The 24,901-nt window shown below is 41.9% G+C and overlaps 1 protein-coding gene across 1 annotated transcript; it reads left to right on the top strand.

The window, feature by feature from the left end:
* Positions 1 to 7,524: 7,524 nt before the first annotated feature.
* LOC139933087 (scavenger receptor cysteine-rich type 1 protein M160-like) lies at positions 7,525 to 22,818 on the top strand. The gene is made up of 11 exons (XM_078284384.1): positions 7,525 to 7,642; positions 10,953 to 10,985; positions 11,129 to 11,431; positions 17,443 to 17,748; positions 17,844 to 18,146; positions 18,977 to 19,156; positions 19,954 to 20,259; positions 20,355 to 20,657; positions 21,767 to 22,087; positions 22,425 to 22,510; positions 22,630 to 22,818. Exons 1-11 carry the CDS (start codon positions 7,600 to 7,602, stop codon positions 22,816 to 22,818), a joined length of 2,373 nt encoding a protein of 790 aa, XP_078140510.1. The 5' UTR covers positions 7,525 to 7,599.
* The last annotated feature ends 2,083 nt before the right edge of the window (positions 22,819 to 24,901 follow it).

Below are 24,901 nucleotides of genomic sequence, written 5' to 3'. Positions count from 1 at the left end.
CACAATGCTCTCTGAGCAGTGATGGAGTGAGAAATAAAGAGAGAGTAAGGAAGTAAAGTGTGACACCTGGCAGTAAAACAACCAATGTGAACAAAAATCTGTAAAGAATTATTTTTTTTTTTTATTATTCTTCCTTGAAAGACCCCGTCCTTATAAAACTTGCATCAGTTTTAAGCTACTTGCTATGAAAAACAGCATACATTTACATCATAAAAACATAAAAACTTATCTCAGCCATAAAAAAAGCTGGTAAACTCTCTTCTGCAAATGAAAAGGTGTGGAGAGTGGGTTTAGTTCATCGTTCACCCTCCACTGATATCCAGTGGTGGAAGAAGTACTCGAGTAGCTATACCATAAGGAAAAAATACTCCATTAAAAATTAAAAGTTCTGCATTCAAAAGTTGACTTCAGTAAAGGTATAGAAGTATTAGCAGTAAAATGAACTGAAGTATCAAAGTAGAAGTCGTCATTCTGTCAGAGAGTTAAATTATTGAAGCATGAACCTGTCAGAAGTATTTTAATGTTGTCGTCTAACTGCTGCAGATACTGTTGGGGAGTTTAAACTAACAATGCAACATATTTTATGAGAAAACCTTATTCTGCAAAGTAACTAGTGACTCCAGCCGGCAGATAAATGCAGTGGAGGAAATGTAGAAAGTCTCACAGAATGGAAATACTCAAGTAAAACCTCAAACTGAACTGAAGTGCAGGACTTGAGTAAATGGACTTAGTTTTCCCGGGTCACATGGTCTCCCCCGGCAGAAATGGCGATGGCTCGTATTCATCATCTTTATAATGCCGGGGTTTGTTGTGCTGCTGCAGCGATAAGGTTTTCCTTTTGTCCCCGTTTCAATGAGTCTTTGTTGGCCGGCTGTTATCACTGTATCTATGGACTGGCTGAACCGGAGGAGAGTTTGGTAACACTTGGCCTTCTTCCACTGTGTTTACCTCTGGAGGAGCATTGTAAGGACTCGATAATGTGCTGGAAGTACTTATGGAAAATCTCCCTTACAGTTAATTTACTCACAAGGGTGGAACAACACAATTTAAGTACGTTACATTCTCACACTTTGTGCTCACTTTGTGTTGTCGCAGTCTTGGAAGTACATTGTAAACTGATGATTACCGCTGCTGATGAAGTTGGAAGAGGGTTTTTGTTTTCTGTAGGAATCAGAATCCTTATTGGCATAGTATATTTGCACATACAAGGAATTTAGCTTAATGGTTGCTTGTCTACATGTTAAAGACAGAAAGAATAAAACACAATATAAACCAATAAAAACCGTATATAAAAAAACAAGAAAACAGTATATATATATAAAACAGTATATAAAACAACTCAAAAACAAAATAGGAACAGTAGAAGAAAAGATGAGATCAGAAACAAATACAGAATAGTTATTGCACTGTTTGAATATTGCACTATGTTGGATAAAATAAATAATACATAAATAGATAACAGTTGGTGGTAGTGATGGGGCGGGGGGGGGGTTCAGTGTAATAGTGATTAAACATTTAGGAGCTTTATTGCTTGTGGGAAGTAGCTGTTCTTGTGGCAGGTGGTTCGAGTCTTTACAGTCCAGAACCTCCTTCCAGAGGGGAGCGCCTGGAAGATGAGGTGGGCTGGGCGGGACGGGGCTGGGCCGGGACGGGGCTGGGCCGGGACGGGGCTGGGCCGGGACGGGACGGGGCCGGGTGGGACGGCCCGCCGATAATCCTTTCTGTTGCAAGCTTTCTCAAAACTTTACAAACAGATTTGTCTGACATCTGGTGGACAGATCTCTCTCTCGCTCTCTTTTGGTGTCAAATCTGGATCTGGGATTTCCACCATTAGACAATTTTGTTTTTTTAGCCTTAACTATGATGCTGCATTCATTTGCTGATGGGAAAGTCCGAAATCCAGAACTATAAACAGCGTTGCTTTCACATGTTATTTTGAAGGAAAATCAAACCTGGAAGACAAACGATAAACAAACACAAAGCGTCACGGAGGCTGCAGCTTTGAAGTTGGAGAATTGTTTTCCGTTTGCTCTCTTCTAGTTTTCATCATTCTTAAACAGATGTGGATGATGCTTACAACACGTTTCCTTAAGCTGATCTGCAGGTTACTACACTGGAATAAGCCCACTGTAAAATAAAGTTTTACCCAGGATTCCCTCTTTCTCCGCTTGCTCTGGATAGACGACTCAGGCATGAAATCCTCTGAAAGCGCCGCAGCCAACATGTCCCAACATGCCCTCTAATCACACATCCAGTATAAGACAGAGGGAACACACTGCCAGGCAAACACACACACACACACACACACACACACACACCATCTCCCATCTCCCCGGCAGACACACAAACAAAAGTCCGTGACTCATGAGAGCCCAAAGCGATGTGATACAATGCAACCCCATATTAAAGTATTTGTAATGTTGATGGATCTTTTCCTGGCAGTAATTTCACAGCAACAAATTTCACAAAGGTTCAGTTCAGGATCGGTTTGATTATCACAGTTATCAGTTTTTGACAGAACTCCAGATTTTAAAAAGGGAAAATCCTTAAAATAGAGTTCATGTACTGTGTATTCACCAAGCCACAGGATGTGATGCAACAGATACCAAGAAGAACCACAGAACCGAAGAACATGCAAGCAACACGCATTGCTTTCACATGCTATTCTGTCAGACAATCAAAACTTCATGGTAAACAAAAGTCAGTTATGATGGTCAGTCTGGCAAACTTCAACTCTGTAATAGAAGTGGTTTCTTACTGTTGACGGACACAAAACTTAGGGAGGTTAAAGGTCATCAGTGCGTCATAACTTGGACACACAGGCAGCAAAACTTTCTCTGACTTCACCGTCCGACTCTGAATGGCGTTCATGTGAAATTTGGCACATGAATGCAGGAGAATATAATATTACATAAAAAGTCATGAACAGATGGATTCCATCTCGCCACCAGATGTTTTCATGTGTTGTGTGAATGTTCATGTCATTTCAAATAGTTTAAAGATCACTTAGGTTGTAGTTGTTATCAGCATGGTGGTGGAGGGTGTGTGTGTGTGTGTGTGTGTGTGTGTGTGTGTGTGGGGGGGGGGGGGTTGGAGTATGCAAAAAATAGTTTAGTCAATGCTAGTGAGTCTACCAGAGCTGAACTCATCAGCTGAACAGCAGCGCCCTCTGGTGGCCGATTTAGGAAAGTACCACAATAAATTATATTATACCCTCAAATAGTTCAAGTCCTTTATTGTCAAATGTGCAGAAATGCAGAGTTATCTGTGCAATGAAATGTTTAGGGTGAGGCTCAGGTCAAACAACGTAAACAACCAAAAGTACAATACTAGAGAATAAAAAGAATAAAAACAGAAATACAAAATAGGAAATAAAAATATATATGTAAAGACTATATACAGGGCAGGTCGGACAAAGTATTCATTGAAATGTGCAAAAGTAGCAGCGAATGTATCGAAACTCAACTATTGCAGAAAGTATAACAGTAACATTATAAAGATAGTAGCATATAGGCCTATGTATATATATGAATACGCAATTATCATTATTATTAGCATTTTTGCACTGTCTCTATAATTTTGTACATTACCTCTATTGTTTTATCATATTACCTCTTCTCTTTTATTATCTTATTGTACTTGAATGTAATATATTATACATATATTTAAGGTTATGACAATTATAAAGTGCAATAAATGAGTAATGCGAATGATACCATTATGGGAAAGACTGACAAATGCAATGCTCTGCAAATGGCAGAACGAGTGCAAATATTTCAATATTTCAATATTTCAATATGTGGTAAACTACATCACTGTTTTCTATTTTCAGGATGCAGTCCATGTAACTGTAGCAGCATAGCATCGTTCCATGCTGTTTTCCTCTGTGTAGATCTGAGAGAGTATTTTTAATAACATTAATGTTTTAATGTTTTCCTGCTTCATCCCTACAGTAACACACATTCAGCTGCCCAGTGTCATTAGATGACAGAGGAACCTGCACACATAAGAAGCCATGAAAAGGTCAGGTTCCTCTACGAACCAGTAATCCCTTAAAATAACCTTACATTTTCATTAATTCACCCCTTCATTGATGCAACATCCCCTTAAAATGAATCAAGGGAGTTATTAATGGAGGAGATCCCATGGAAACCTCCACTCCCCTTAATCTTGACTCCTTACTTTCTCATTTAATGGAAAATTCAGGGAGACAGGAACTTTTCCATAAATTTCCACTTAATAACCTGTAAACCTGCACAAAAGGCCTGAAAAATCCCTTAATTACTAGAGTCTCTGTGACTCAACCCATGAATAAATCCCTAATAAACCCATGATACTAACCTCACTTTTTTAAAGCTGTGTTATTTTTAATGGATAATTAATGTTTATGTAATGGAGAAATTAAGGACATTTCAGAGCTAAAATGTAGGGGTTTGGTTCGTAGTGTTCAGGGTTACATGGTCTGTAGACATGCAGCAAATAGGCAAGTGACACTTTGAACATTTACTTTCTGTCACCTGATGACAAAACCTGACTGAGTGTTAGCAGTATGTGAATACAACATGTAGTGATGTTCAGTGCTCAGATTAGTTTAGTATTATTCAGACTAGAGGTTGTTTACCACTAGATGGCGCTGCTTACCATCCTTACACGAACAGCTTTTGCATGTACAGTAATGAAAAAAAAATGAGCTGGAACAAAATATACATATATCAGTTCTACAGGGTAAAAGAAGTAGGACAACAGCTGGAGATCTGAAACACACGTACAGATCCCTGCAGTGTGCTGGATCATCGCCCTGGTTCCTCCATATTGGCAGAAGAAAAAAAAAAGTTTGAACTCGTCTCTAGAGTGGAAACCTTGCACCAGTTCAAGCTTTTTAACACTCAGCTGTGTTGAGAAAAAAAAAAAGGATAAATGAGAATCTTACGCCATTTCTACAAAACCATAAAATTCAATACCAAACTGAGATTACACTGATGGTATTCCTCAGATTATTCAACAGATTTTCTACAGCAAGAAAAAAAAAATCAAAACATGACTTCAGACAAAATATTTAACAGCTACTCTTAACTTTGATCACAGAGTAAAGGGATTTATTAAACACATCATGAATAAACACACCCCATTCCCACTGAAATACTTCAATTATAGATTTAAGTTCCAGCTTGGTGCTGCGGCAGGCGTCCAGGGCTCGACTGGCACAAACATGTTGACAATATGAAAGAAGATAAAACTGCAGAAAAACCCAAAACTACACCTGAAAAAAGGAATCTTAAAACTAAAGTTCAACATAGAAACTATCACGTAGGTGATTGCAATATAATGTTAATAGAACATAAGAAATCAATTACAGCTAACAAAAACTGAACAGTAACAATAACTGAACAGTCAAACATCAACTCCACAGTCACTCAGTGACTGAGACATTTTCACACAATTCTCAACCTAAATAAAAAGAAGAGTCATTGTTTTTGCACATCTCTGGATTTCCTGCTTTCAAATGGATCTGAGCACGAGGCAACTGGTTTTGGAATGAAATGAACTGGATTCACCTGGGATCCCAGATCTAAATCAGTTCCCGATTACACGGCTAGAATGAAAACCAGAGAAAATATTTAAAAAATAATTGCAGAAAGGAGAGAAAGAGGAAAAACACTAAATTACAAATCCATTACTTATACACAAAGGACCTTCTAGCCTCTTATAATAAAGCAATAAAAAGATGCAAAAGCTAATTATTTTTCCAAAATAATCAGCAGTAACAAACATAATCATCAGAGAGCATAATATCAACTTCCATAGCTATGCTGATGATACATAACTATACATTTCTGTAGAGCCAAATCATGCAGATGCAGTGGTGTAGTGCAGGTACACGCAGGTATACGCCGTATACCTATTTATTTTTCAGTCGGCATTGCGTATACCTACTTCTAAATCCCTTCTGATGCGCATCATTCAGTAGTGTGCTGCAGGCATGACCCGCCCTACTCTGCCTCTGATTGGCTAGTACTCGTTGCCTTCGTTGGTTGGGTTGGTTAGGTTTAGGGTGTTGGTTTACCTCAAATAATAACGCAACAAAATATGGCCTTCGGTAATGAAATTAATAGGAAAGATGAAGCTTAAAAAATCAGTTTGCTGTGACACACAATAGAGCTGAATATATTGCTGTATATCACTGAATATAACTGTATTACTGAACTGTATATATTACTGTGTTGAAGCAGAGTTGTGATGCAGCCGTTTCATTTTGGTGACAAAGTGTGGGACTTAACATGGAGTGTTTGATGATCTAACTGATCTGAATCGTTTTGCCCTTTCAGCACTTGAAGATTTTATTATTTGTTGCTCAGAGGGAAAGCAGGAACTAAGAGACGTAAATGGAAGGATTTCTCTTCTCTTCTCTTCTCTTCTCTTCTCTTCTCGACCTGCTGAATGCTGCTGGCTGAAAGAGAAGCTCAGTGGACTCAGGTGCTGAGAAATGAGGAAACAGCGCCACCTGCTGGTCTTAGAGACACAGTAGAGAGCTGAGATGGTGACTGAGTACAAGTACGAGTACTTCATCTGGAGTACTTGCTGATACAGAGTACTGATCTAATTCTGATCTGATGTTCTTTCCTCTTTGCACTTTGAGATCTGCTGGAAATGAACAGTGAGTTATTCTGATCATTATTGTTGTTAGAAACAGCAGGACTCAGAAAACATCACTCACCTGGCCAACAAAGTCAATGGAAGGAATCATAACAGGCTCTGACTCCAGTTTAGATTTGTGTAAATGAAGAAATATTTTCTAAAACCTCTCCCCTCTGATTTCTAGAAGAATCCTCTCACATTATGGAGTTGTAGTTTCTCCTCAGATTCCCTGCAGGTTTCAGACTCACCGCCAGAGGGAGCAGCGAGCCTGTCCAGCCCTGCTGATTCTACCTGTTTCTATTTCTAATCTGTTTCTATCTATTTCTACTGTTTCTGTTTCTATCGGTTTCTGTTTTTAATCTGTTTCTAGCTGTTTCTATGTGTTTCTTACACAAACAGCTAATATTGCTCAAAGCAGCAGCTAAGATGAGCATCACTCACCATCCCAGTACAAATAAATGGAAGACTCGGCTACTAGTTAAGATTTCCTTAAATTATTGGATCATCCAGAGGCTCCATGAGGCTCAACAGTAAACTCAGACGTCCCAGAACCAATGGATAGTGATGCAGATCAACTCACACATAACTAACTGGAGCTGTGGTTCTCTAAATCAAACTGAATGATGGACAGTGGACTTTAGATGTTGGAGACGTCATGAAGCTACAGGAAGTCGCTGTGGTTACTGCTAGCAGCTTCCTGTCATTACAGATATTAGAGAGAAACATGAACCTGATGAGGAGATAAAGGATGGACAGGAAACAACACATCTGACTAGCAGAGGAGAGCTGAGTGTCAAACATAAAGACCCAGAAGACCAAGAGACACCGAGTTAAGACGCTGACAGGCTGGTTCAGACCGACAGGCTGGTTCAGACCGACAGGCTGGTTCAGACCGACAGGCTGGTTCAGACAGACAGGCTGGTTCAGACCGACAGGCTGGTTCAGACTCCTGACTGACTGGATATGGATCACATATTGATGCTGTTCATGTTGCTCTGCAGCTCAGGTAGGACTCTGATTTAATGATGATGTGTGAAAGGCTCTGAGGCAGATATCTGGGAGAACCAGGCTGCAATGGAAGATCTGTGGAAGTTAAACTGTTATGAACTGGGCCAACTTCACTGTTAGAGAGAGAGAGGCTGTGTGTGTGTGTGTGTGTGTGTGTGTGTGTGTGTGTGTGTGTGTGTGTGTGCGATAGATTCTGTGTTTAGAGCTCAGTTCCTGTGCCAAGCAAACCAGAATATAAAAAATAAGATTTCAGTTCACAGTTTTCAAAATAAAACCGTTATTGATGAACCTACAACATTTTTGCGTAATATAATATACCAAAGTGAAAATATAGGATATATATCAGGGGGGTTCAATAATTAATAAATATACAGTTGATGTTATTTCCCAGAATGTTCTGTACACCCCAGTAGTTATTATTTTTCCCCTCTGGCTGGCTGTTCTTGTTGGCAAGAGGCTGTTGAGTAATTTATTTGGAAATGTGACAAATGATTCTCGTTTGATAAAACCTTGTGGTTTCAGACTAGTTGACGTCATCAACAGTTTCAAATGTAAAGTTAAGTAACACATTTTAATGCTTGATTCTACAACAATTGATTCATGTTGTTTTGATAGCAGGTAAAACTCTGACAGTGTTTTCTATCTGTGGTAATGTCTTGGTCAAGAGAGTTACTGCATAAAAGACTTAATGTCAAAGTATGTGATGCTGCAGAGCTGCTCTAACACAAGTATTGTTATTACTGCAGGTTTCACTATTATCACAAGTGATAAAGAAATAACCTGACTGTGTCTGACCTTTGACCTGCACAGTGTGAGAAAAACCACAATATCTTTACAAGCCCCAATACATGGAGAGATTGAGCAGGAAAGTAGGTTGTTAAGGGTTATGTTATGGTTATGTTACTGTGATTATGATCTTATAATCAGATAAAGGCTTTTACATGACCTGTCAGTAGTCAAAGTATTGCTTTAATCGGGTTAAGATGGAATTATTAGTGTGAATGTAAACACACTTATTGCCACAACATTGTAATTTAGTTAGCTGAGGAGTGTGTTTGAGTTTTGTATTGTGAAATGTGTGTTTTGTAGTGTAGTGAGTGTTTGTGTGTTTGGTGTTGAGTGTTTCCCTGCTGACTGCTGTAGTGACACCCGAGTTTCCCTCTGGATTTAATTCAGTGTATTTCATCTCATCATCTATATTTAATGAGTCAAATTATGCACATTGATTTACAGTGACCTTGTCAAAATGAATCACAGCTGAGTTCAGTCAGAGACTTACGTCAAAGGAGTTTGGACCATTATAGCACTGATGGTTAGACAGTTGTATTTGGAGAAGGCTCTGCTCCTGAGGAAGCTTCCCAATGAATCCAAGCAGCATGTGAGAGATTCTGCAGGGAGCGCAATAAACCCCCCAAGGCATAGTAGACAAATCATTAATAATATGAACCAACATAAAACCAGATATAATTCAGAGACAGCTTGCACAGCAGGGTGGTGGAAGGACAGACTGATCTCACAGAAAAACGTGACATGACATGACATGTTGACATGTTAACAGCGAATTACGTGTTGGTGGAATGTAAAGTGTTAAATTTACGTGTTCCCAGCACGATACGGTTCTGTGAAGGAGACACGACTATAAACAGGAAGTACTGTGACATTGAAGTAGCACGGTGGCCCGTCAGGGTGTTGTGGTCGGGCTGGTGGATGGGCGAATATGTTTGCCTTTGATGTCGATTCCCAGCGTTTCCATAGGACATGCAACCGTAAGTCACATTTTAATTTTTAAGGAACGCTTTTCTTATTTAACCACGACCAAACCATTTCCCTAACCTTAACCAAGTTGTTTTAGTTGCCTAAATTTTACCATAACCTTAACCCTAACCCTAACCTTAACCAAACTTGTTTTAGTTGCCTAAATTTAACCGTTAACTGACCTTTGGGACATAATTCAGTTTGTGGCGGAGACACGTTTTTTTCCCATAACACGTGTCCACAACATGTAAATCGCCGTTTTAGAGTTCGTGTTCATTTCAGGTATTTTTGTGAGATCACGTTGTGGAAGGAATTGCATCGACTTCAACAGCAGCAGTGGCATGAATGATCAGCAGTGTGAGCTGGCAGATTATAAAGACCGCCTCATTGACTTGTTTGAATGTGATTGGTGATGAGAGTCAGCTTGGATTGGACAGCTGACAGCCAATCAGCTGATAGCGTGCACGACTTCAGTGTTCTGCCTGAACTAACGCGATGCTCCATTTCAGTCCATAATCTCTGTGCTTTGTAATTGAGATCCTCCAGTGCTCCTTGAGCGTTTAGTTTGTCCACGGCTCTGATTTCAGTTCAAGTTCATTTATTTCTATAACCTTCATCACAAGCCTGTCTCAAAGGACTTTACAGAGGAAGAGCCGACCTAGATCTAACTGATCAACAGATTTAACAATCAATCATAGAACAAAATGATGTAACACAAACTTATGGAAGCAACACAAAGCACAAGACACACAATAGCAAGTTACAGCAAGACACAGCAAGCCCACCTATTGTACATATCCTAACCTACCCAGCACCACCAGCCTTAGACCCTCGAAGCATACAAGGAAAAACTCCCAAGAAAACCTTATTAGGAAAAACTGTTAGAAACCTCGGGCGGGCCGAGTCCCAGAGGGACGGCTGAGCGTGCGACAGCTGCCAGGACAAACAGTGGACTGGACAGTGACATGGACAATGACCAGGGACGTGCAGAGAGTTCTTCAGGTGCTCAAATAAAAAAAAAGGGGCATCACAGTGTCAAACAGTCTGTGGAATAACCTCTGTGTCTTCGTAGTGCAGCAATGCGGTGTTGTTATATCCCTTTACTTTACTCATCTGTTATATTTGCTTCCATCTCTTGTCTTTCTGTCTCACTGTCCTCTTCTTTCTCCCCCTCATCTCTCTGCATTTCTGTCTGCCTGTGCTAAATATTAAATAAAACTAAAAAACAAAACTAAATGTCCACATGTGAGAAGGACAGAGAAGGGGCGATGCACTGTGCAGACGATGTCATTTGTGTTTTGCATTTGCTCAAATAGTTTTGCTCGTATCGCTGCAATTTAGCGACACAATCGCTACCTAAAATAAAATAGTACATTTATATTGGAAGGGACATTTTGTTCAATTAAAAAGAGGCAAAGAGAAGAAAAAGAAAAAGAGGCAGGTGCCCAAGCACCCAGAGCCCCCCCCCCCCCCCCTGCACATGCCTGACAATGACATGAGAAAACAAATCATCAAATCATGATACTCATTTATTTTCTGCTTTTTCTGCTCAGGACTCCAGGCTGAAGAAAAACACAATTCAACAGGTAAATAGAGAAAATAAATATAAATGGAGAATTAAAAAAAGAGAAACAGCTGTCTTGATTTGGTTTGATTTTTTTTTTCCAAAATCAAAGTAAGTTTACTTTTTTTTTTTTTTTTTACTAATTACTCTCTTGTCTCTGTTCAGCTGATGATGTCAGGTTGGTGGGAGGAGCCAGTGGCTGTGCTGGTGGACTGGAGATGAAACAACATGGAGACTGGAAACCAGTGGATGACTGGTTCTCTTACTGGAACCTGAAGTCAGCAGCTGTAGTGTGTAGACAGCTGGACTGTGGCTCTGCTGTTTCAACAGAAAGCAGAAATGATTCCTCAGTAAGATCTGTATGGAGGATCAGATCTTCCTGTCTTCTTCAGTCTGGGTCTACACTGAGGGAGTGTGTATCAACAGAGTCTGACTCTTCCTCTTTCAGCCTGCAGATCACCTGCTCAGGTAACACCATCAATGACATCAACTATGACAGTAATGTTTCCAGTGTCTTCCTTCCTCTGTCACAGTGACAGTCAGTGGTTTACATTGGACTGAACTGTAAAGTTATCCAGGACAATGGCATCCTAAAGGGAAGAGAAGTGGGCTTGTTGCTGGAAGCTCACTGGTTCAAATCCCCCTCTTTTACTGTGGTGCCCTTCAGCAAGGCAGCTCCCCCCTAACTGCTATAGTGGAGCTGTTAACATAATAATGTATTACATTAGTCAAGGCAACAGTTTGTCTCTGAGCTTTTTAATGTATTTTGGAAAACAATGGGAGTCTATGAGTTCAAACCTGCAGTAGAACAGACAGTAGGAGCTTCTGACTTTTCATGGGAGATAATGGCGACAGGAAAAAATATTCTGGTATTATCCTTTCAACAAATAAGAACTGAATCTACTGGTTGTTTACAATGAATTGCGCTTCGCTCTTTCAGCACCGTGGTCAGCTCCGTCAGGCCTGGAGAGCTTGTTATTCATGCACTGTTGGCCTGGTAGGATTATTTAACCCTAAATAATTGCTTATAGAGATTCTTTTAATTATGTGTATTTGCTTTAGTTGGAGAATTTACTAGTTCGTATTAGTTGACACCGTTAGTAATGTTCGTAGTGAAAGAAATGACCCGCCTACCATTTTGCTGTAAATATTGAACTGCTAACTGGTTCTAATTGCAATTAAAGCTGTTAGCCTTGAAACGGTGTCCGGTGTGTTATCTTTGATTGAAGTAACCACAGCTCGCCACAACATATACACACATATACATATATATATATATATATATATATATATATATATATATACACGTCGGGGGCCCTTTGGGAGTGCGGGGCCCGTTTCAGTTGAAACGGGTGAAACATAGCTAAGGCCGCTACTGGTCAGCAGTACACTCGCAATGTCACAAAGGACTTAGTCAGATCTGTGAGAGATCTGGAGAGTGAAGTGGTGGAAGTCCAGGGTTCAGCAGAGTCCACAGGAGATTGAGGCCATATTGAGGCTCTCAAATCTAAGAAGTCTGCTTTGGCGAACCTGCTGGGTATTACAGCACAGGGGGCGCTGGTACGCTCACGGTTTTTGAATGCCACACAAATGGATGCCTCATCTCACTTTTTCCTTAGTCTAGAGCACAAGAATGGCCAAAGAAAGATCATTCACTCACTGTGTTCGAACACTGGTCTGTTGCTGTCAGAGTCTTCTGAGATTCAAGTATGCAGCAGAGTTTTATGGTGATCTCTACCAGAGCGAGCATAAAGAGGATCCATAGTGCGCACAAGCATTCTATGACGGTCTACCAAAGATTGACGAGGACTTTAATGCAGAGCTTGAGTCACAACTGTCTCCTGATGAACTGTGCGCTGCTGTGCAAAGTCTGCAGAGTGGCACGGCGCCAGGTGTTGATGGTCTACCTGTAGACTTTTACAAGTCTTTCTGGCGAGAGATCGGTGAAGACTTGTTGTCTGTTCTGAGAGACAGTTTGACTAAAGAGCGCTTGCCACTGAGTTGCAGGAGGGCCGTCCTTACTCTCCTGTCTTAAAAAGGAGACTTGCAGCAGATAAAGAACTGGAGGCCGGTGTCTCTGCTCTGCACCGATTATAAGATCCCCTCTCAGGTGTTGGCCACTAGACTGAGAGAAGTGATGAACCAGGTCGTTCATGCTGACCAGACCTGCTGTGTGCCCGGCAGGTTGATCACAGACAATATCACTCTAATTCGGATGTTTTGGACGTCTCTAGTTCATTGGGGTTTGAAACTGGTCTTATTTCCATAGATCAGGAAAAGGCTTTTGACCGGGTTGAACACCAGTAATTATGACAAACTCTACAAGCTTTCGGTTTCAACCCAGGTTTTATAGCTAAGATCCAGACTCTGTACAGTGACATTGGGAGTGTACTTAAAATGAACGGTGGTTTGAGTGCTCCTTTTAAAGTTCAGAGGGGAGTCAGGCAGGTTGCCCTTTGTCTGGTATGTTGTATTCTCTGGCTATTGAGCCCCTGCTGCATAAACTCAACTTTTAAACTTTCTGCTTATGCTGATGATGTAATAATGTAATTTCATTTCGTCAGTAAAGGTTAACTGGGGTAAAAGCGAGGCACTGATGGTTGGAGAGCGGTTGTGTAGGATGCTCAGTTTACCCGGTGGGCTCACCTGGAAAAAAGGAGGATTTAAATATCTGGGAGTGTTTCTGGGGACTGAGTCTTTTGTAAATAAGAACTGGGAAAATGTTTTAGAGAAAGCTGAAGGACATCTTAGCAAATGGAGATGAGACGTGGACTGTTGAGAGTGTGGAGTATGTTCAAGAAGGAGAGACTGTAATGGTCTGACTCTCTGTACTGGCTTTTAAAGGAACCAGTGGTTTATGGAGGACGTTTAGCCACAACCTGTGGGGTTGGACCCACAGTCTTAAAACTGTTCTGCGTGGTGAAAAACACACTGGGTGACGTAGTGGACTTGGCGGGCCAGACCTGGACAGTGCTGCTGCACTAGCGTCTCACCTGGGAGTGAGATCCACACGGCTCATTAGTCAGCTGCTTGACAACTGGAGATGTCAGCTGACAGAGAAGGAATGTTCTTTGTTAGCAGCATCCTGACAGTGAAGATCCTTTTCCATCACTGACGATTGCTCCTGATTTTAAAGATTGTGTGGGTCCTTCTTTAGGAATGGGGGATGCAGTTAATACAGACTTAGGTGATGTAAAAGGTAAAACGATGTATAACATGATTGTGAAAATGTTGAAGCTCACTTGAGCTTGAAAGATGAGGTGAGACCAGTGTGGAGGGCATTATACAAACTACAGATGCACCGATCCACTTTTTTTCAGTTCCGATCTGATTCCAATACCTGAATTTGGATATCTGCCGATACGGATATTGGAAAGGAAAGCTCTGTGTTCCACGGACTTTTCTGGCAAATATACATTGATGTGGGCGAAGGCAGGTGACCAATAATAAATTAAATTCAGTGCACATTCAATAATAGCAAGACGGCTAGTAATGGCAAGTGGAATCACTAACTCCGTTACAGCAGCAAGGATAGGAAAGCGAGCATGGTTGTTTCCCCAGTACTGGAAAGGGCTGTCACAACGAAGAATCGTTGGTTCTTTCAAATATGTTTGCATTTGGACAACAGCACTCTTGGTACTCCCTGATCCAGGTTCGTCATGCTCCTCCAGAAGGTTGTCGTACGGACTCGTCAAGCTGCTTTTGCTTGGACCAGTTGCTTCCATGCCAGGCACCTTTTCTGCTGGCTCTGCTGCCAGTGATGCGGATTCTTCAGTTGATGACCTGTGCAGTGTTTCCTCCATCTTCTCAATCTCTCGTGTCAGGGCAGCCTTGGCATGCTTGGCAGTGTCTTCACCTGTAAAGTATCTGACACAAAAAATAAAATAGGTTGAGTACAACTATAGTGTAGCCAATTCTCTCTCTCTCTCTGAAAATGTATTTATTAGGATAAACCCTTGAGCTGAGTATACTCATCAGCAGTATACAGTATACTAAACAACAATTCGACTGTCATAACAATAAGACAATCAACACTAACAAACACAAAATATTAAATATGAGTAATGATGAATAAGTGCAACCACTAGATGGTCATAGAGGCCAAGGAGACACACACACACACACTTCTCCACATGATTGTACATTTACAAATCTCCACTTTTAGGCTAGAAATCAACATGTATTTTTGGTTTTGCAAGATTTCACATTTACCATTTAAAACATAGCCAACATTAGGGCATTAATAAAAAAAATGTCTCACCTGTCTTTGTATCGAGGGTCCAGTAAAGTGGCAACCGAGTAGAGGGGATCACCTTCGATGCTGCTGAATCATCTGAGTGAACTTTTCATTGTTTTGATTCCGCTGTCAGTATTCTCCCGGGCAAGCAGACGTTTTAAGACGGTGATGGCTGGGATTACATCGGCTGTAGAGGAGGTCGCTGAGCTGATGTTCCGGGTTAACTCCTCGAAGGGTTCCAGCACTGTCACCGTTTTTTCTAATAATGCCCACTCGTTGGCTGACAGCGTTGCAGGCAGGTTGTGGTCAGCAGCGTAGGCGCAGAGGGCTCGCATCTGTTGAAGAAGGCTTTTGATCATATCGAAGGAGCTGCTCCATCTTGTCTGAACGTCTTGATGTAGACGATTTGTGGGCACTTGCAGTTCAGTTTGAATGTCTTCCAAGCGAGACTGTGCAAGTTGCGAATGTTTAAAATGCCCCACGATCTTCCTTGCATTTGTTATGAATGTCATGAAATAAGCCCCTTGTGCACAACGAGCTGCAATGTATGAGCAAAACAGCCCAAGCTAGGGACTGCCATCTCTTCCATCGCCTTCTTCATGTTACTCGCATTGTCTCGCAGAATCACATGTACTTTAGCCAGCGGGATCTTCCAGTCATTTAGCATCTCTTTAATGGAGGCTGCAATTGAACTGCTGGTGTGTGACCCCCCTGCACTTTTTCACCTGAAGCACCGCACTCTGTAGGGCATATGTATCCGAGTTCACCCAGTGTACAGTGAGACTTATTAGAGACATTGGGCTCACATCCGAGGTCCAAATATCAGTTGTAAAGCTCGTGGATTTAACATCTTTTAACTGCGCCGCTAACTGTGATGACACTCGGTTGTATAGTTCGGGTACAGCAGTCTCTGATATATATTTCCTGGATGGCAAACTATACCGTGGCTCTAAGTGTTCCAACAGGCTGCGAAATCCTACATTTTCCACGACAGATAATGGTTGATCATTGAGTATGATGAAATTGAGCAACTTCTCTGTAATCCCTTTAGCCTTCGCGTTGTCTGCTGGAAGTTTACCGTGCCTCTGGAATGCATCAGTGAGTGTCTGCTGCCTGGAGTTGTCTTTTTGGTTGTTGGCTAGCATGAACTCCTGGTGTTCTTTCACGTGATACTCTTGCAGATGCTTCATTAAATTGGTATTATTGTACGATGCAGCACAACTTCCACCCCTCGGAACGTTGGCTTTACACACATTACAAGTTGCTGTCTTGCTTTTTGGTGTTTCGAGACTAAAATATCTCCAAACTAAGGACATGTTGTTGAGTTAGCCAACTGCTAACGTTACTAGCTCACTACTACTACTACTTACTAGCACCGTCTCATGTTATGTTACGGCGGGTTCATGGTCCAGCGCAAGCTATGGAATGGAATCTGGATCGGTACGTGGATCGGCGACGTCAGTCCGATATCCGATGAGTGAATTACGTCAGTATCGGCATACCGATATTGGATCGGATCGGTCCCATCTCTAATACAATCCACTGTTAACAAAAACAGCTGGTGATCTGCAGTGGAGGATCCTGCATGGCACAGTGGCTGTCAGTGCTTTTATCTCTGTTTTAAACTCTAATGTCAAAGACAACTGTCCCAGACAACTGTGTCCAGAGAGAAACTGTTTCATTGCTTTTCTGAATGTGCTTGACCTTCATCTCTGTTCCTTCTGTTAAAGAGGATGTTTAAGTTGTTTGGAGAGTTTTTTTCTAAACAGTCTTTTATTCTTGGTTGTAAATACAGTCAAAACTCGAGGGATAAATGCAACTCTTGAACTTCATCTTAGGACAGGCAAAACTGGCTATTTTATGTCAGTTGGAAAAAGAAAATTGAACAATCTTTAGACTTGATGAAGACTAGACTGCAGAAGATTTGTTCATCAGGATGCTAAAGGCCAGAGTACGGGTCAATTTTAATTATTATAGTGCTATGAAGGATCTGGATAAATTAATATATACTGTATCTGATCTTATGGAGGCGCGCTGTGCTCTGTTGAGGGGGAGGAGCTTATCTTTAGAGATGAATTGAACTGAGTTGAAGGAAGGCTTGTACTTGTTTTTGTTTGTTGGAAGTTGATTATTCTATTGTTCCTGACCAATGAATGTATGAAATATTTTTCTTTTGTAACTTGCTAAATTGTTTTTAATAAAGAGCTGTTAAATTCAAATCTCTCTCTCTCTCTCTCTCCAGAGTCTGTGAGGCTGGTGGATGGGACTAGTCAGTGCTCAGGCAGACTGGAGGTGAAGTCTAAGCAGTTCTGGTCCTCAGTGTGTGAAGCTGACTTTGACCAGCAGGATGCAGAGGTGGTCTGTAGGGAGCTTGGCTGTGGGGCTCCTTCAGTCCTCCAGGGGGCGCTCTATGGAGAAGTGGAGGCTCCAATGTGGACCGAAGAGTTCCAGTGTGAAGGCAGTGAGTCCGTTCTCCTGGACTGTGGAAGCTCAGGCTCAGCTAGAAACACCTGCTCACCTGGCAAAGCTGTTGGACTCACCTGCTCAGGTAGAAGAGGAGCTGCAGCTTGGATTTGGCTTCATTTCTGTTCTAATCAAAGTGACTTTACTTCTTTTACTAATTACTCTCTTGTCTCTGTTCAGAGCCTGATGATGTCAGGTTGGTGGGAGGAGCCAGCCGCTGTGCTGGTGGACTGGAGATGAACCAACATGGAGACTGGAAACCAGTGGATGACTGGTTCTCTGAGTGGAACCTGAAGTCAGCAGCTGTAGTGTGTAGACAGCTGGACTGTGGCTCTGCTGTTTCAACAGACAGGAGAGAGGATTCCTTATCAAGATCTGTACGGAGGATCAGTCCTTCCTGTCTCCAGTCTGGGTCTACATTGATGGAGTGTGTAGAAACAGAGTCTGTCTCTTCCTCTTCCAGCCTGCAGATCACCTGCTCAGGTAACACCAGTTACATCAAGTATGACAGTAATGTTTCCAGTCTCTTCCTTCCTCTGTCACAGTGACAGTCAGTGGTTTACATTGGACTGAACTGTAAAGTTATGCAATGTCACAAAGGACTTCAGAATCAGAATTCTTTTATTATGCCGAGTATGTTTGCACATACAAGGAAAGTGACTTGGTGTGGTTGGTGCATAGGTACATAAATATAGCAAATACAAGAAATATCAAAATATTAACAAAATATTAACATATATACAAGCATTGTATATATATGAGAGGTAGAGAGTCAGTGAGAGGCAGGGGGCTTGTTTGTGAGCCCCACTGCCATGGGGAAGAAACTGTTCAGGTGGCGTGAGGTTTTGGTCTTGATAGACCGGAACCTTTTGCCGGATGGAAGTCTTTGGAAGAGGTGGTGACCGGGATGGGAAGGATCAGCGATGATCTTTCCCGCTCTCTTCCTGGTCCTGGAGTGGTACAGGTCCAGTAGAGACGGCAGGTTGCAGCCGATGATCTTCTCTGCTGACCGGATGATCCGCTGCAGTCTGCCTTAGTCAGATCTGTGAGAGATCTAGAGAGTGAAGTGGTGGAAGTCCAGGGTTCAGCAGAGTCCACAGGAGATCGAGGCCATATTGAGGCTCTCAAATCTAAGAAGTCTGCTTTGGCGAACCTGCTGGGTATTACAGCACAGGGGGCGCTGGTACGCTCATGGTTTTTGAATGCCACACAAATGGATGCCTCATCTCACTTTTTCTTTAGTCTAGAGCACAAGAATGGCCAAAGAAAGATCACTCACTCACTGTGTTCGAACACTGGTCTGTTGCTGTCAGAGTCTTCTGAGATTCGCAAGTATGCAGCAGAGTTTTATGGTGATCTCTACCAGAGCGAGCATAAAGAGGATCCAGAGTGCGCACAAGCATTCTATGACGGTCTACCAAAGATTGACGAGGACTTTAATGCAGAGCTTGAGTCACAACTGTCTCCTGATGAACTGTGCGCTGCTGTGCAAAGTCTGCAGTGGCAAGGCGCCAGGTGTTGATGGTCTACCTGTAGACTTTTACAAGTCTTTCTGGCGAGAGATCGGTGAAGACTTGTTACAGCTTACAGAGAAGGAATGTTCTTTGTTAGCAGCATCCTGACAGTGAAGATCCTTTTCCATCACTGACTGCGTTTACATGGACTTGAGTATCCCGGTTATGATCGGGTTTTTGAAGTATCCCGTTTTTGTGTTTGCACATGTAAACATCATATCCCGATTTCAGAAACCTGGATAAGCCCTTATCCCGGTTTTGAGAAACCCGATTATGCTAGCTGGAGTACTCCGAAAGAAACCGGGATACTGTTGCATGTAAACATCTTATCCCTGTTTCTGACCGCCGCCAACTACCTGCGCAGGCGCGGCTTCAGCCAAGTGACGTAACAGAAAAACACAAACAACGGCAGCAACGAGAGCGTCTCACTTCTGGAGCGATGAGGAAACTGAGTTTTGTCTTTCGGTGATGAAAGAATTAAATATACTTGGCAGTTTAGATGGGAGAAAGCATCAAAATGCTGACCTATTCAAGTCTGTAGTATACAGACTACAGGACACCGGTTTCCCAACACGTACAGTGGAGCAAGTCAGGTCACAGTGGAAAATACTAAATATAGCTTATAGCCGCTTATAGCCTGCTATAATCCAAAGTGGTCTCATTTTCAATAGCCACAGTCAAATTAATTTAAGGTTAACAGTTACAGAGGAATATCAGATTAATGATTTCAAAATTGCCGGTTTGTGTTGTAAACCTCTCTCTCTCTCTCTCTCCAGAGTCTGTGAGGCTGGTGGATGGGACTAGTCTGTGCTCAGGCAGACTGGAGGTGAAGTCTAAGCAGTTCTGGTCCTCAGTGTGTGAAGCTGACTTTGACCAGCAGGATGCAGAGGTGGTCTGTAGGGAGCTTGGCTGTGGGGCTCCTTCAGTCCTCCAGGGGGCGCTCTATGGAGAAGTGGAGGCTCCAATGTGGACCGAAGAGTTCCAGTGTGAAGGCAATGAGTCCGTTCTCCTGGACTGTGGAAGCTCAGGCTCAGCTAGAAACACCTGCTCACCTGGCAAAGCTGTTGGACTCACCTGCTCAGGTAGAAGAGGAGCTGCAGCTTGGATTTGGCTTCATTTCTGTTCTAATCAAAGTGACTTTACTTCTTTTACTAATTACTCTCTTGTCTCTGTTCAGAGCCTGAGGATGTCAGGTTGGTGGGAGGAGCCAGCCGCTGTGCTGGTGGACTGGAGATGAAACAACATGGAGACTGGAAACCAGTGAATGACTTGTTCACTGACTGGAGCCTGAAGTCAGCAGCTGTAGTGTGTAGACAGCTGGACTGTGGCTCTGCTGTTTCAACAGACAGGAGTGAGGATTCCTCAGTAAGATCTGTATGGAGGATCAGATCTTTCTGTCTTCAGTCTGGGTCTACACTGAGGGAGTGTGTATCAACAGAGTCTGACTCTTCCTCTCTCAGCCTGCAGATCACCTGCTCAGGTAACACCATCAGTGACATCAACTATCACAGTAATGTTTCCAGTCTCTTCCTTCCTCTGTCACAGTGACAGTCAGTGGTTTACATTGGACTGAACTGTAAAGTCATCCAGGACAATGGCATCCTAAAGGGAAGAGAAGTGGGCTTGTTGCTGGAAGCTCACTGGTTCAAATCCCCCTCTTTTACTGTGGTGCCCTTCAGCAAGGCAGCTCCCCCCTAACTGCTATAGTGGAGCTGTTAACATAATAATGTATTACGTTAGTCAAGGCAGCAGTTTGTCTCTGAGCTTTTTAATGTATTTTGGAAAACTGTGATGTTACATGTAGGTGAAGAGCATTTTAGCATCTCCTACTGCTGTCAGCTGAATGTACTTGTTCTCTATTGGTCATTTGTGATCACATGGGTCAGGTCATAGTTTGAGACCAGCCATTTTGTCTTGACATTTGCACAGTAAGGTGCTCCAGAACTTTCTCTGTTTAATCCTTTGCATCCGCCTGTGTTGAGCCTTGGAGAAGCTTTGTTTGTAAGTTTATATTACATGTTTCACCTTTATGAATAAGGATTGATGAGAGAGAAATGGATGACACAAGGCAGTTCGTACAAGCATGTGGCTACTATGTAAAATCTTTGCGCTGTAAAAATGGGCCAGTGGTTGAAATATAGGGAGTTATAGGGCCGAATGAAGCATCTTGTGGGGTTGATGTTTCCTCCTGGTGGAGCGTCAAGCCGAATATTGTTAACAGGCAAGTGCGAGTTTTTAAATTGTATTTGCTGTATTTTGTGGCTATAAATTTTGTTGACATTAGTAATATTTGAAAAGTGAAACAGGCCAATGTGATATACAATGGGTTAGACTGCTCTAAAATCCTTGTTCTCCATCTACAAATCAAACTCTTCAAGAATGTAAGCGAAAATTCCCCAAATTTATGTGGCCAAAAAATCCAAATTGGGTATTTCATTGGTAATTGAAATCCTGTTGCCTTTCAACAATCAGCGTTCATCACTTTGACAAAACAGATGAGGAGAAAACAGTCAGTTTCTCACTGAGGAAGGAGGTATTAGGATATCGGTAACATGTATTCTCGAGTCTTCATCATCTATCTGTTTACAGATCTGCTGGTTCAGCCAATCATCTCTCTCTCTCCCTCCATGGACGGGGTCTCCGAGCCCCAGCAGCAGGGGCTTCTGGTGTCCAGGGGCTCCAGCTTCACCATCAACTGCTCCATCCAGCCACAGTACCCAGGAGGCTCCTTCCACCTCACCTCCACCGCAGCACACAACCACATCCTGCCAGCTGTCAATCACTCTGCCCACTTCCTGTTTCCTACTGCAGACCACGCCCACCAAGGGATCTACAGCTGTGTTTATCACATCTATGTTTTCTCTCATAGCTTCTCCTCTGAGAGCCAGCCCCTCTCTCTCACTGTCTCAGGTAACCTGAAGGAGAATCTGAAGCTGAATCCAACAGGAATATGTGACAGTGTTAACAATCCATTTTATCATTTCAACAAGACATGAGAGTTAATGAGAGAATCAGCAGGCTTTACTTCATTCTTGAAAACTGGCAATTTTGTCCAACAACATCAATATAATCTTTAGAGTGGATCAGATTACCATATTCTCTAAGAACTGAATCAAACAGAGATGTTAAAGTGACCTTCATTTAGTGATTTTAAGGGTTTTAGGGCAACATAAACTTTATCTTTAATGGGAGCTGTTGTTCTCATGATGTCAGGTGATCTGATGTGATGATTCTGAATCTGTTTCAGCCTCTCCAACAGATATCACCATCAGACTAGTTGTCGTGCTGCTGACTGTGGTGTTGCTGGTCACTGCCCTCCGTTTCTGCTGCAAGGTACTGAACATCTTTATTCAGTAGAGGATTGGGTTAAATGAAGTAGCTAGACTGTATATTTTTAGCTAGAAGAGAGGTGTGATCCAGTAACAGAGATGGCTGCTGTCGTGTCTCTCCAGGCCACCAGGGGGCAGAAGCCAGGACGAGAGGAGAACATTGAGCTGGATTATTCTAACCTCGGTGGTTCCGGTGCTGAAGGCGGGCCGGGTGAAGAGGCAGGAGCCCAGGGAACAGAGCAGGATCTCCCAGGAGCTCATCTCACTTCCAGATGGATCGCTCAGCTTTCACACAACCGTCCATCACCTTAGTGAAGGATTCTACAGTGACAGAGCTGTTCCCTTTAACGTCAGACTGAAATCACAGCAGGAAGAACAGGATCATTGAAAAGGAAGTCAGGACATTTTGCTGTAATGGACGTTCCCAAAACTCCCAGTTTGTAATGTGTGAAAACAAAGAGCGCCCCCTGTCTGTCATGTGGTAATGCAGGTGTTGAATGTCTGTCCATCAGCATCACTAAAATGCAGCCAATCAGCTGTCAGCAGTGAAGGCTCACAGCAAATCAGATCACAGTTATGACTCCTTGATGTAAATATTCATGACAACAGTCCCTGTCAAACTGAGAGTCTCTAGAGTGTAGCAAAGACAGAAATGAACAAAAACATACTTATGACATAAATACTGTTTTAGAAATTGATGATAATAGTTTTGAGACTGTCATTTCAGTCTGACGTTAATACTTTTTCATTCAGTTTATCAGTTTTATAATATCTACAATATGAGGTGTGTAAGAGGTGAAGAAGAAAGAGACACAAGAGTCACACATTTATATTCATCAGGGTCCAATTCAGAAACTGAAGAAAACAACAACAGGAAACTATTAAATACTAATCTCTATAAAGAAATGAATAAAAACAGAAAGTACAGAACAAAACAAACATTATCAGTGGTGCATCACCTTGGTAGACCATATATACTGACCTCCATGTCAGTTGGTGAAGGCTTGACAACAGACAGCAGGAGTCCTGCTCTTTTTACAGCCTCCATTCATTCCTCTGGGAGGAGAGAAGCTCGTCTACAAATCTTGGTGATAAAGATCCTGAGGAAATTATTTTTGCTGCGTCTGCAAGTAACAAGTCATTTTAGCGATTTAGTACTTTTGCTTGGCTGCCAAATTGAAATATTGTTCCTATATAACATATATTGTCGCTGTTGGGGAAAAACCTCATAACTCAGTTTGGTGACTTTCCTGTTTTAATTTTAATTGAAGTGTCACATGCTCCTCTATGGGTTGAGAAAATTCTACAACCATTGAGTTTATGAAACCTTTTCTAAACCAATTAGATAAACTCAAAACTGCATGGTGGTCAAGCTTAAAACAAAGCTGCTTTTCTTAATTCCTGAAAAGTTGATGTTTTGGAGATAAGAGGTTTTCACAGGTCAGCAGCAACATGTTGGCAGCTCATAGCTGGAGGGCTTTCCACTGGTTGGTAGAGACACTGAAAACAGAAGAAGAGGCTTTTACCTTCAGAGAAACTTTGATTTTTAGACCAGCCTGAAGATCTGAGGCTGGAAAGCTTGTTTCTCTTTTTAAATCTCTGTACAATAGATCATTATGTGCTTCAAATGTATTGATTTAGATGTGTAAGCTTAGTGTTGTGATGTTGTGTGAAGCTTCAGTCAGCAGACTTGGGAAGGAAAAGCAAACTTGTGAAAAGATTTTAAAGAGTCTATCGTTCATCTTCATGAGTGTTTGTACTGACTGTGACGGTCCGAACCTCCACTGACTTTACCACACAGGAGAGGAGAGAGGAGACGGTCTGGATAAAACTGTCAACTAAATGCTAAACAAATCTACAAAACTCATTTGTGTATTGCTTTATTTTGTTATTATTCATTTTGTTATTTATCACTTCTATCCTGTAAACACCTTGTGTAACTTCAACTTTCTCATTTTTTTAGTTGAAGATTTTGCTTGAATTAAAAGTTTGCATGGTCCGATCTTGATGAGCTCAGGGCCCAAGAAACCCATTTAAGAGCTCAGACCTAAAACTTTTCTACTTTTTCTACTAAAATTGGCTTTTTAAAGAGAACAGTGTTATACAGCTGAATTTTTATATTTTCTCTTTTTAATTTTTGTTCTTTGTTAACTCAAAAAACTGAATAAAGACAAAAAGTGGTTGAGGAAAACGAAGTGTCCATCCTGCTGAGTGTGTTCCAGCCTTTCTGCAGTGGAGGAAGTCAGTCTGTGTCTTTACAGCTCTGCCTTCTGATTCTCATTGGTTTCAATGCAGCACAGCCATGTTTTTACAGTTTGGTGAGCCACACTCTGAAAGTTAAAGATATGAACTTTATTAAAAGAGCGCTGCACTTCAAACAGGCTGTCAACAGTCT

Source organism: Centroberyx gerrardi, chromosome 1 (assembly GCF_048128805.1).
Source record: "Centroberyx gerrardi isolate f3 chromosome 1, fCenGer3.hap1.cur.20231027, whole genome shotgun sequence".
Classification (NCBI taxonomy): Eukaryota; Metazoa; Chordata; class Actinopteri; order Beryciformes; family Berycidae; genus Centroberyx; species Centroberyx gerrardi.
Note: the sequence above shows the minus strand (reverse complement) of the source record. Positions and strands in the feature narration are given on the sequence as shown.

Excerpts from the sequence above, each read along its gene's own strand:
- LOC139933087 (XM_078284384.1), top strand. The coding sequence starts at position 7,600 with ATGGATCACATATTGATGCTGTTCATGTTGCTCTGCAGCTCAG. Across the intron at positions 17,749-17,843 it reads TGTTGGACTCACCTGCTCAG|AGCCTGATGATGTCAGGTTG; the intron begins GTAGAAGAGGAG and ends GTCTCTGTTCAG. Across the intron at positions 18,147-18,976 it reads CCTGCAGATCACCTGCTCAG|AGTCTTCTGAGATTCGCAAG; the intron begins GTAACACCAGTT and ends TGTTGCTGTCAG.